Here is a 12,167-nt window from a genome sequence, read left to right as displayed (position 1 = left end):
GTTTTAGGCCAGGTGCGGTGGCTCATGCCTGTAATCACAGCACTTTGGGAGGCCGAGGCGGGTGGATCACGAGGTCAGGAGATCAAGACCATCCTGGCTAACACAGTGAAACCCCGTCTCTACTAAAAATACAAAAAATTAGCCGGGCATGGTGGCGGGCACCTGTAGTCCCAGCTACTTGGGAGGCTGAGGCAGGAGAATGGCGTGAACCCGGGAGTCGGAGCTTGCAGTGAGCTGAGATCGCACCACTGCACTTCAGCCTGGGTGACAGAGCAAGACTCCATCTCAAAAAAAAAAAAAAAAGAGTTTTAGTTACAAAACAATAATTCAGATATCTTAGTTGAAAGTCTAGTTCAGGGCTGGACACAGTGGCACACGCCTGTAATCCCAGCACTTTGGGAGGCTGAGGTGGGCAGATCATGAGGTCTGGAGTTTGAGACCAGCCTGACCAACATGGTGAAACTCTGTCTCTACCAAAAATACAAAAATTAGCCAGATGTGGTAGTGTGCACCTGTAATCCCAGCTACTCAGGAGGCTGAGGCAGGAGACTCGCTTGAGCCTGGGAGGCAGAGGTTGCAGTGAGCCGAGATGACACCATTGCAGTCCAGCCTGGCGAGAGAGCGAGAATCCATCTCAAAAAAAAAAAAAAAAGGCCGGGCGCGGTGGCTCAAGCCTGTAATCCCAGCACTTTGGGAGGCCAAGACGGGCGGATCACAAGGTCAGGAGATCGAGATCATCCTGGCTAACACAGTGAAACCCTGTCTCTACTTAAAAAAAATACAAAAAACTAGCCGGGCGAGGTGGTGGGCACCTGTAGTCCCAGCTACTTGGAAGGCTGAGGCAGGAGAATGGTGTGAACCCGGGAGTCGGAGCTTGCAGTGAGCTGAGATCCGGCCACTGCACTCCAGCCTGGGCGACAGAGCGAGACTCCGTCTCAAAAAACAAAATAAAACAAAAAGTATAGTCTATTATCTCCCTTGTATTCTTGCAGACATTAAAAATAACTCAAAATTTCTGAGATCCTCTAGGGAGATGTTCCTAAAGACATTCCAGATTATGCAAAATCTAGAAATAATTATCTTGTTTCATTCCTCTTTTTACATCTTTCCAGGCCGGGCACGGTGGCTCAAACCTGTAATCCCAGCACTTTGGGAGGCCGAGGCGGGCGGATCACAAGGTCAGGAGATCGAGACCACAGTGAAACCCCGTCTCTACTAAAAATACAAAAAAATTAGCCGGGCGCGGTGGCGGGCGCCTGTAGTCCTAGCTACTCAGGAGGCTGAGGCAGGAGAATGGCGTGAACCCAGGAGGCGGAGCTTGCAGTGAGCCGAGATCGCGCCACTGCACTCCAGCCTGGGCAACAGCGTGAGACTCCGTCTCAAAAAAAAAAAGATACATCTTTCCCCAAGACACTTCATGTAAATGAAATCAGATTTAATTGATTCTTTGAAACACAAAAATAAAGGGCAACCTTCAAGTGGAAAGCTTGCACTTAGAGGAGGCCTGATGACTTGGCTAGTAATAAACAAGGGATAGTCTTGCCACCTACTTTGCAGTTTGCCTTGAGGTAGGTGCATTAGCCATGGGTCCTTTTATAGGTACTCTGTGGCTGAGCCTTCTCCTTTCCCAGGGATACCTTCTGTAAGTCCTGGTCTGTTTTTCCAGCACAAGGTAGTAGGGAAATTTTAAACTGTAGTACTGGGGCTATTCAGCCTCTCAAAACTTCCTTCAGAATTCTTTACTCATCTCACTTTCATACCCTTGTCCTCCCTTCTCCACAAAAGTTCATATCCCCTAACAAGGAAGTGTGTAGTAAAAACAGCTTTTATTGGGCCAGGTGTGGTGGCTCATGTTTGTAATCCCAGCACTTTGGGAGGCCAAGACGGGAAGCCAAGAGTTGAAGACCAGCCTGTGCAAGATAGTGAGACCCCCTCCTCTACAAAAAAATTAAAAATTAGCCGGGCAGGGCCGGGCGCAGTGGCTCACACCTGTAATCCCAGCACTTTGGGAGGCCGAGGTGGGCGGATCACAAGGTTAGGAGATTGAGACCATCCTGGCTAACACAGTGAAACCCCGTCTCTACTAAAAATAGAAAAAATTAGCCGGGCGTGGTGGCAGGCGCCTGTAGTCCCAGCTACTTGGGAGACTGAGGCAGGAGAATGGCATGAACCCAGGATGCGTAGCTTGCAGTGAGCTGAGATCGTGCCACTGCACTCCAGCCTGGGCGACAGAGCGAGATTCCGTCTCAAAAAAGAAAAATTAGCCGGGCAGCGTGGCATATGCTGGTAGTCCCAGCTACTTGGCAGGCTGAGGTGAGAGGATCGCTTGAGCCAGGGAGGTCGAGGCTGCAGTGAGCTATGATCGCACTACTGCACTCCAGCTTGGGTGACAGAGTGACACCCTGTCTCCAAAAAAAAAAAAAAAAAAAAAGAAAGAAAGAAACTTTATTGAGGTGTAATTTACATACCCAAAAATTTACCTATTGTAAGTGTGGAAGTAAATGATTCTTAGTAAAATTATGGAATTGTGCAACCATAACTGTAATCCATCTTTAGAACATTTTTTTATTACCCTGAAAGTTCCCTTGAGCCCATTTACAAAGCCAGTCCCTATTCTGACCTACAGTTTCAGGTGACCACTGATCTGCTTCCTGTTATCGTTCTGTATGTTCTAGAAATTTCGTAAATGGAATCATGCAATATATATTCTTTGGTGTCTTGCTTTCCTCACTTAGTATAATGCTTTTGAGATTCTTCTGTACGAAAATTTAAAAAAATAGCCAGATGTGGTGGTGTGCACCTGTAGTCCCAGCTATTCTTGAGGCTGAGGCAGGAAGATCTCCTGAGCCCAGGAGTTTAAGGTTATAGTGAGCTGTGATCGTGCCACTGCACTCCAGCCTGAGCAACAGAGCAGGACTGTCTCAAATAAAAACAAGAAAAGATAGCCAAGCATGGTGGTGTACACCTGTGGTCTCAGCTATAGGTGTCTCTTGCAGAGGCAAGAATATTACTTGAGCCCAGGAGTTTGAGGCTGCAAAGGAGTATGATTGCACCTGTGAATAGCTGCTGCACTCTAATAGTCTGGGCAATGTAGTGAGACCCCACCTCTAAAAATAAAGTAGCAGTTAAAAATGGATACAGGGCTTAGGCAGACACATCTCCAAAGAAAACATACAAATGCCAGATAAATACATGAAAAGATGTTCAACATCATTAGTCATTAGAGCAGTCCAAATCAAAACCATGGTAAGATGCCACTTCTTACCACATCTAGGGTGACTACGATAAGAAAAAGATAACGTGTTGGTGAAGCTGTGAAGAAACTGGAGTCCTCATGTATTGTTGTTGGGATTGTAAAATGATGCAGCCATTTTGGAAAACAGTTTGGCAGTGTCTCAATATATTAAACATAAAGTTGCTTTATGACCCAGCAGTTGTACTCCTAGGTATATATCCAAGAGAATTGAAACATGCTCCCACAGAAACCTGTACATGAATGTTCATAGCAGCATTATTCACAATATCCAAAAAGTAGAAACAACCAAATGTCAACTGATGATAAACAAAATGTGGTGGATCTACCCAGTGGAATGTTATTTGGCTATAAAAAGGAATAAAGTTCAGATACCATACTACAGCATGGATGAACCTTGAAAACATTGTGCTAAATGAAAGAGGTCAGTCACAAAAGATGACATATTGCGTGACTTCATTTATATGAAATATCTAGATTAGGCAAATCCGTAGGAACAAAAAGTAGACAAGTGGTTACCAAGGGGTAGGGGAAAGTGGGAAAGGAGAAAAGATATGGGATTTCTTTTTTGGAGTGAAGAAAATATTCTGAAGTTAACTGTGAATCTGCTAAAAAACCTTTGAACTCTACTTTAAAAGGGTGAATTTTGTGAATTATATTCAATAAAGCTGTTATTTAAAAAAATAAAGAGGCTGGTCCAAAGGTAGTGAGTTATCTCAATTGTTCACAGTTAGTTACAGATTGAACTCCACATTCCACTCTTTCCCTGCTTCTCACTGTTGTACTTGACTAGTCTTTAAAAATACAGGTAGAGCCAGGCACAGTGGCTTGGGGAGGTTGAGATCAGAGAACTGCTTGAGCCCAGAAGTTGGAGACCAGCCTGGGCAACATAATGAGACCCTGTCTATGCCAAAAGAAAAAGAAAAAATGTGTTTAAATTAGGCAGGTGTGGTGGCAAGTGCCTATATTTGTAGCTACGTGGGAGGCTGAGGTGAGAGGATTGCTTGAGCCTGGGAAGTTAAGGCTGCAGTCAGCCATGATCCACACCACTTCATTCCAGCCTGGATGACAGAGCAAGACCCTGTCTCAACAACAAAAAAAGAGCACCTTTAAGAAAAACAAAAATAAATAAAAGGAAACCACCAAACTACCATTTTACACATTCTCAAAATTGCTCCTGTCAGTCTTTTTGTACAGCCTTTTTTTAAAAATAGAGTCTTTCTGTCACCAAGGCAGTAGTGTGATCACAGGTGACTGCAGCCTCTACTTCCCAGGCTCAAGCAATCTTCCCACTTTAGCATCCTGAGTAGCTGAAACTACAGACACTCGTCACCATGCTTGGCTAATTTCTTTTTGTATGTTTTTGTAGAGACAGGGTCTCACTATGTTACCCAGACTGGTCTCAAACTTCTGGGCTCAGGTGATCCTTCTGCCTCAGCCTCCCGAAGTACTGGGATTACAGGCATGAACCATTGTGCCTGGCCTGATAACAGCCATTTTAGTGGTTGTGTAGTCGGATCTCATTGTAGTTTTAATTTGCATTTCCCTAAGCACTGATGGGCTTCATTCATGTGCATATTAAGCATTTTTTCTTGTATTTTTAGTAGAGACAGGATTTCACTGTGTTAGCCAGGATGGTCTCGATTTCCTGACCTCGTGATCCGCCTGCCTCGGCCTCCCAAAGTGCTGGGATTACAGGCATGAGCCACTACGCCCGGCCGCCAAGTTTTAAATTGAGTTGTTTATCTTATAATTGTATTGTAAGAGATTATAATCTCTTCTACATACAAATCTTTTATCAGATTTATGATTTGCAAATATTTCTCAAAGTCTATGACTTCTCTTTTCATTTTCTGTAATAGTATCTTTGTTGTTGTCTTTTGTTTGTTTTTGTTTGTTTGTTTGTTTGGTTTTGTTTTTTGAGTCTCACTCTGTTGCCCCAGGCTGCAGTACAGTGGCGCAATGTCAGCTCACTGCAACCTTCGCCTCCCAGGCTCAGGCGATTCTCCTGCCTCAGCCTCCCGAGTAGCTGGGAATGCAGGCGTGAGCCACCAGGCCCAGCTAATTTTTGTAATTTTTAGTAGAGACGGAGTCTCGCCATGTTGGCCAGTCTGGTCTCGAATTCCTGACTTCAGGTGATCCGCCCAACTCAGCCTCCCAAAGTGCTGGGATTACAGGCATGAGCCACCATGCCTGGCTGTTTAATAGTATCTTTGAAAAGCAAAATTTTAAAATGTTCATGATGTTCAATTTATGTATTTTGTCTCTTACAGATAGTGCTTTTGGTGACATGTCTAAAATCTTTGCCTAATCCAAAGTCACAAAGATTTTCTTTTTAACTCTTTTTTTTTTTTTTTTGAGACAGAGTCTCTCTGTCTACCAGGCTGGAGTGCAGTGGCGCGATCTCGGCTCACTGCAAGCTCCGCCTCCCGGGTTCACACCCTTCTTCTCCTGCCTCAGCCTCCCGAGTAGCTGGAACTACAGGCGCCCACTGGCACGCCTGGCTAATTTTTTGTATTTTTAGTAGAGACAGGGTTTCACTGTGTTAGCCAGGATGGTCTTGATCTCCTGACTTCGTGATCCACCCGCCTCAGCCTCCCAAAGTGCTGGGATTACAGGCGTGAGCCACTGCGCCTGGCCTTAACTCTTGTATTAGGTCTTTGTCTTGTCTTTTTTTTTTTTTTTTTGCATAATATATTAGCAAGTGAACTACGTTAGGTCTCTGATCTGTTTGGAGTTAACTTTTGCATATGGTATGTGGTAAGTGTCCAATTGTTTCTGTATCATTTGTTGAAAAAAAAAATTTGTTTCTGGGTTTAATATAATTATGTTGAATTATATTATGTTTGTAGATAGCCAGTTGACCCTAACTTTGTATGTTTCTCTCTGAACCTGTTCTGTTCCATTTATCTAAGTGTGTTGTCATTATCACACTGAGTTGGTACAGTCTTGCTCTGTCACCCAGGCTGCAGTGCAGTGGTGCAGTCTTCACTCACTGCAGCCTTCCCACTCCCAGGTTTAAGTGATTCTCATGCCTCAGCCTCTGGAGTAGCTGGAATTACAGGCATGCACCACCATGCCCAGCTAATTTTTGTATTTTTGCTAGAGACATGGTTTCACCATGTTGGTCAGGCTGGTCTCGAACTCCTGACCTCAAAGTGATCTGCCTGCCTCAGCCTCCCAAAGTGTTGGGATTACAGGAGGTGAGCCACTTCTCCCGGCCTGAGTTCGTACATTTATAATAACTTTTGAAATCAGGTTATGTAAGCCCTTCAACTGTTTTTCTTCAAAATTGTTCTGGCTTTTCTAGGTTTTTTGCATTTTGACATAAATTATGGAATGAGCTTATTTTGTAATTTCCTCAATATATTGGTCATTTTCAGGATTACCATCTTAACAGTATTGAATCTTTCATTCCTGAACATGTTATATCTTTCCACTTATTTAGGCTGACTTTTATTTTTTATTTTTATTTTTGTAATTCCAGTGCCCTGAAATGATTGCTTTTGACAGTTTTATCCTTGTTCTTTCATGTGGAGAAATCGCTACCCTCTTCATGCCTGCATAACCTAGAAGTCACTCTGTAGTGCTTTTTTAACTTTAATGACCTACTTTATTTCCTTCTATCTTAAAGGTTTTTTTAGTGGCAGAGTCTTGCTGTGTTGCCCAGGGTGGAATGCAATAGCTATTCACAGGTGCAATCATAGTGCACTACAGCCTCAAACTCCCGGATTCAGGCAATCCTGTCTCAGTCTCCCAAGTAAATGGGGCTACAGACGCACCATTGCACCCAGCTCCTTTTATCTTTCAATTAAAAGAAAAAAGCTTTCTTGTAAGATGCTAACTACATAGAAATTTTTATTTTTTATTTTTATTTATTTTTTTTTTTTTGAGATGGAGTCTCGCTCTGTCGCCCAGGCTGGAGTGCAGTGGCCGGATCTCAGCTCACTGCAAGCTCCGCCTCCCGGGTTTACGCCATTCTCCTGCCTCAGCCTCCCGAGTAGCTGGGACTACAGGCGCCCGCCACCTCGCCCGGCTAGTTTTTTGTATTTTTTAGTAGAGACGGAGTTTCACCGGGTTAGCCAGGATGGTCTCGATCTCCTGACCTCATGATCCGCCCGTCTCGGCCTCCCAAAGTGCTGGGATTACAGGCTTGAGCCACCGCGCCCGGCCAGAAATTTTTATATTGTACTAGCTGTAATACTTTGTAGAAATTCCATTGTAGTATAGGAGAAAACTGTAATACTTTGTAACTTTTGATTTCTGTCTCTATTTTAAGGGTCTCCAACTGAATTCCTTGAAGAGAAAATGGCCTACCAGGAATACCCAAATAGCCAGAACTGGCCAGAAGATACCAACTTTTGCTTCCAACCTGAGCAAGTGGTCAATCCTATCCAGACTGGTAAGTGCTGGCTTGCTCATGACTACTAAATGTGTGCTATGACATAAATGTGAAAAAGCTACAACCACCATTCAACTGAAAATATTTTAGCTTAAATATAGCTCACAAAGTGCAACCTGAGCATTGATTTGTCCCTTTCTCGTCTTCATTTATCCTTTCCTTTGAGACACTTAATGCCCTCTAGTTCCCTGCTCTTCAAAACCTATTTTAAATACATTATCTGAAATTCATATACATGGAAGATTAGAGGATCCATAGTACCTTAGAACCTTAATTCTTCCAGAAGCAATTATTATGGTAATGTTAAAACCAGTGCTGTTTTGTGCCAGGCACAGTGCTAGAGCCTTTATATATACATTATCAGTATTTCTTACCTAACTCTGCCAAATATATATATCCTCTTTTGACAGAAGAGAAAGCTGATTCATACCCACTCTCTATAAAATTAAAAACAGGCTGGGTGCAGTGACTCACGCCTGTAATCCCAGCACTTTGGGAGGCCAAAGTGGGTGGATCACCTGAGTTCGAGAGTTCAAGACCAGCCTGACCAACATGGAGAAAGCCGGTGTCTACTAAAAATACAAAATTAGCCAGGCGTGGTGGCATATGTCTGTAATCCCAGCTACTCAGGAGGCTGAGGCAGGAGAATTGCTTGAACCTGGGAGGCGGAGGTTGCGGTGAGCTGAGATTGCGCCATTGCACCCCAGCCTGGGCAACAAGAGCAAAACTCCATCTCAAAAAAAAACAAAACACCAAAAAAAAAAAAAAAGCCTATCTGTAGTAGCCCAGAGCTAGAGTTGTTAGCAAGAATGAGTTTCAAAAGAGCCTCAAAGGAGTAGCTTTGGTACTTCCCTGTTAGCCAGGTTGAGAGCTCAAGTTATGTTTCCACTTAAATATGGCTTCTTTTTTGACATCTAACTTATAAGATGCTCATCGTTTGTTTCAAATAACCTAGTATGTGATATTCTGTACCATTTGTCAGTTATTGGCTTTCCTAGATACAAAGTAATTTTGGGGGAAGGGTGAAGAAAAAGCTATATTGAGATATAATTCTTTTTTCTTTTTTTGAGACAGAGTCTCGCTCTGTCACCCAGGCTGGAGTGCAGTGGCGCAGTCTCAGCTCATGGCAACCTCCACCTCCCGAGTTCAAGCGATTCTCCTGCCTCAGCCTCCCATATAGTTGGAATTATAGGTGCCCACCACACCCAACTAATTTTTTGTATTTTTAGTAGAGACAAGGTTTCACCATGTTGGCCAGGCTGGTCTCAAATTCCTGACCTCAGATGATCTGCTCACCTCCGCCTCCCAAAGTGCTGGGATTACAGGTGTAAGCCACTGTGCCCGGCCAATAATTCATGGTGCCATACAGTTTACCCATTTAAAATGTATAATTCAGCCAGATTCAGTGATTTGTGCCTGTAATCCCAGCACTTTGTGAGGCATAGGTGGAATGATCACTTGAGGCCAAGAGTTTGAGACCAGCCTGAGCAACATAATGAGATTCTGTCTCTACAAAAAATTTTAAAATTAACTGGGTGTGGCAGCACATGCCTGTAGTCCTGGCTGTTTGGGAGGCTGGGGTGGGGGAATCACTTCAAAGCTGCAGTGACCTAGGATCGTGCTGCTGCACTCTAGCGTGGGCAACACAGCAAGACCCTGTCCCCAATAGACATGTAGACAGACAGGCAGACAGATAGGTGGAGTAGATAGAGTAGATAAATAGAGTAATTTATGCCGGGCGTGGTGGCTCACGCCTGTAATCCCAGCACTTTGGGAGGAGGAGGCGGGCGGATGACCTGAGGTCAGGAGTTCAAGGCCAGCCTGGCTAACATGGTGAAACCTCGTCTCTACTAAAATTAAAAAAATTAGCTGGGGCCGGGCGCGGTGGCTCAAGCCTGTAATCCCAGCACTTTGGGAGGCCGAGACGGGCGGATCACGACGTCAGGAGTTCGAGACCATCCTGGCTAACACGGCGAAACCCCACCTCTACTAAAAAATACAAAAAACTAGCCGGGCGAGGTGGCGGGCGCCTGTAATCCCAGCTACTCGGGAGGCTGAGGCAGGAGAATGGCGTAAAAACCCGGGAGGCGGAGCTTGCAATGAGCTGAGATCCGGCCACTGCACTCCAGCCTGGGCGACACAGCAAGACTCCGTCTCAAAAAAAAAAAAAAAAAAATTAGCTGGGTATGGTGGCAGGCGCCTGTAATCCCAGCTACTTGGGAGGCTGAGGTTGGAGGATCACTTGAGCCCAGAAGGCGGGTTGCAGTGAGCCAAGATTGTCCCATTGAACTCCAGCTTGGGTGACAGAGCCAGACCCTGTCTCAATAAAATAAAACAAAATAGAGTAACTTAATTCTGCTGAATTGGCCGGGCATGGTGGCTCACATCTGTAATCCCAGCACTTTGGGAGGCTGAAGCGGGAGGATCACCTGAGGTCAGGAGTTCGAGACCAGCCTGGCCAACATGGTAAAACCCTATCTCTACTAAAAATACAAAAAATAGCCGGGCCTATTGGTGCGCGCCTGTAATCCCAGCTACTCGGGAGGCTGAGGCAGGAAAATCACTTGAGCCCGGGAGGTGGAGGTTGCAGTGAGCCAAGACCATGCCATTGTACTCCTGGACAACAAGAGCAAAACTCCATCTCCAAAAAAATTCCACTGAATTGTACTCTATCTACTTATCTGTCTATTTATCTATTTATTTTATGGTTATAACCATAACCAGAGTCAATTTTAGAACACTTTTATTACCACAAAAAGAAACTCTGTACCTTTTAAATATCACCCCCATCTTCCTATCCACTGCAACCCTAAGCAACTACCAATTTGCTTTTTGTCTCTATAAATTTGCTTAGATTGGACATTTTATATAAAGGGAATCATATAATGTGGTTTCTTTGTGACTGCTTTTTTTCACTTAGCATAATGTTTTGAGGAGTCCTGCATTTTGTGGCATGTATCAATACTTTATGGACACGTAATATTCCATTGTATGGATATACCATATTTTGTTCATTATTTTATTTTTTTGAGACAGAATCTCCCTCTGTCACCCAGGCTGGAGTGCAGTGGCACAATCTGGGCTCACTGCAGCCTTGATCGTCTGAGGTCAAATGATAAATAAATAAATAAATAAATCATTCAAATCAGTAAGAAGAGGAGCCAGAAAGGGTAACAAAGGAATGACCAATTTTGAGTAGGAAAAACAATTCAGGGGAGTTTAATTTCCTGAAAGTTGAGTATGGTAGTCAACTGCCAGGATGGCTCCCAATGATCCCTGCCTCCTGGTATTGATACCCTTGTGTGGTCACCTCCCATGTTGTGCTAGGTTTGGTCTGTGTGATCGTAGAATAGATAGCAGAAATAATGGTGTGTCATTTCTGAGATTAAATTACAAAAAATATCGTAGCTTCAGCCAGGCGCAGTGGCTCACACCTGTAATCCTAGCAGTTTGGGAGACCGAGGCAAGTGGATCATGAGGTCAAGAGATCAAGACCATCCTGGCCAACGTGGTGAAACCCCATCTCTACTAAAAATACAAAAATTAGCCGGGTATGGTGGCGGGTGCCTGTAGTCCCAGCTACTCGGGAGGCTGAGGCAGGAGAATCACTTGAACCCAGAAGGCAGAGGTTGCAGTGAACTGAGATCGCACCACTGCACCCCAGCCTGGGCAACAGAGCGAGACTCCGTCTCAAAAAAAAAAAAAAAAATCGTAGCTTCCATCTTGATCACTCTGGGTTTACTCATCATGAGGAAAGCCAGCTGATACAGAGAGACACACATGGGAGAGGAACAGAGGCCTCCATTCAACAGCCATGTAAGCCATCTTAACAGGTTCTGCAGCCCCAATCAAGTCTTCAGATCACCACAGCCCCTGGCCAACCGCTGGACTGCAACCTTGTGAGAAACCCTTGCTTTGGAGCTGGGGAATAAATAGGTTCTGGGGCACATTTTGAAGGTCAAATGCAATGCATTTTCTGATGGATTGGCTGTGGTATATGAAAAAGAGAGGCCCAAGATGACTCCAAGGATTTTTACAAAAAAGATAGAAGGATAGAAGGCCATTAGAGATGGAAAGACTATATAAGGAGTAGATTTGGAAACATGCTACATAAAAGTCTGAAAATAAGGGGAGATGTCTAGAGGTCTTGAGATATAAATTCAGGTGTCATCAACCTATAGATGGAATTTTAAACTGTGGGATTAGAGGAGAGGGAATGTAGAGAGAGAAAAGCTTTGTCCTGCTCCTCATAACCACTCAGTTCTTTAGTTCTTAGCTTAAATACATATCAAACAAAGATCTCCCTTGACTTGAACCAAAATATATCCTGTGGCTAAATGTTCCCATCCCTGACCTTGTACATCTTTGGGTTTTTTAGAGCATACTGGGTCTGCCACGTGGTAGGCACCCAGTAAAAAAATTAATGACTAAATGACAGAACTCTCTGTAAGAATCATGTATTTGTGTAATTTAGCAAGCTCCTATCTTACGGTGCAAACCATACAGCGTTGA

The 12,167-nt window shown here is 44.1% G+C and overlaps 1 protein-coding gene across 32 annotated transcripts in view; it reads left to right on the top strand.

Moving 5' to 3' along the window:
- The window catches only part of MAP4 (microtubule associated protein 4), a 231,832-nt gene that overhangs the window by 146,481 nt on the left and 73,184 nt on the right, over positions 1 to 12,167 (top strand). For all 32 annotated transcript variants that reach the window (XM_074032004.1, XM_074032001.1, XM_074032000.1 and 29 more), the window contains exon 4: positions 7,533 to 7,655. In XM_074032004.1, coding sequence (XP_073888105.1) covers positions 7,533 to 7,655 — 123 coding nt within the window. The remainder of the gene's footprint in view (positions 1 to 7,532; positions 7,656 to 12,167) is intronic.

Source organism: Macaca fascicularis, chromosome 2 (genome assembly GCF_037993035.2).
Source record: "Macaca fascicularis isolate 582-1 chromosome 2, T2T-MFA8v1.1".
Classification (NCBI taxonomy): Eukaryota; Metazoa; Chordata; class Mammalia; order Primates; family Cercopithecidae; genus Macaca; species Macaca fascicularis.
This window is presented reverse-complemented; position numbering and strand designations above follow the sequence as displayed.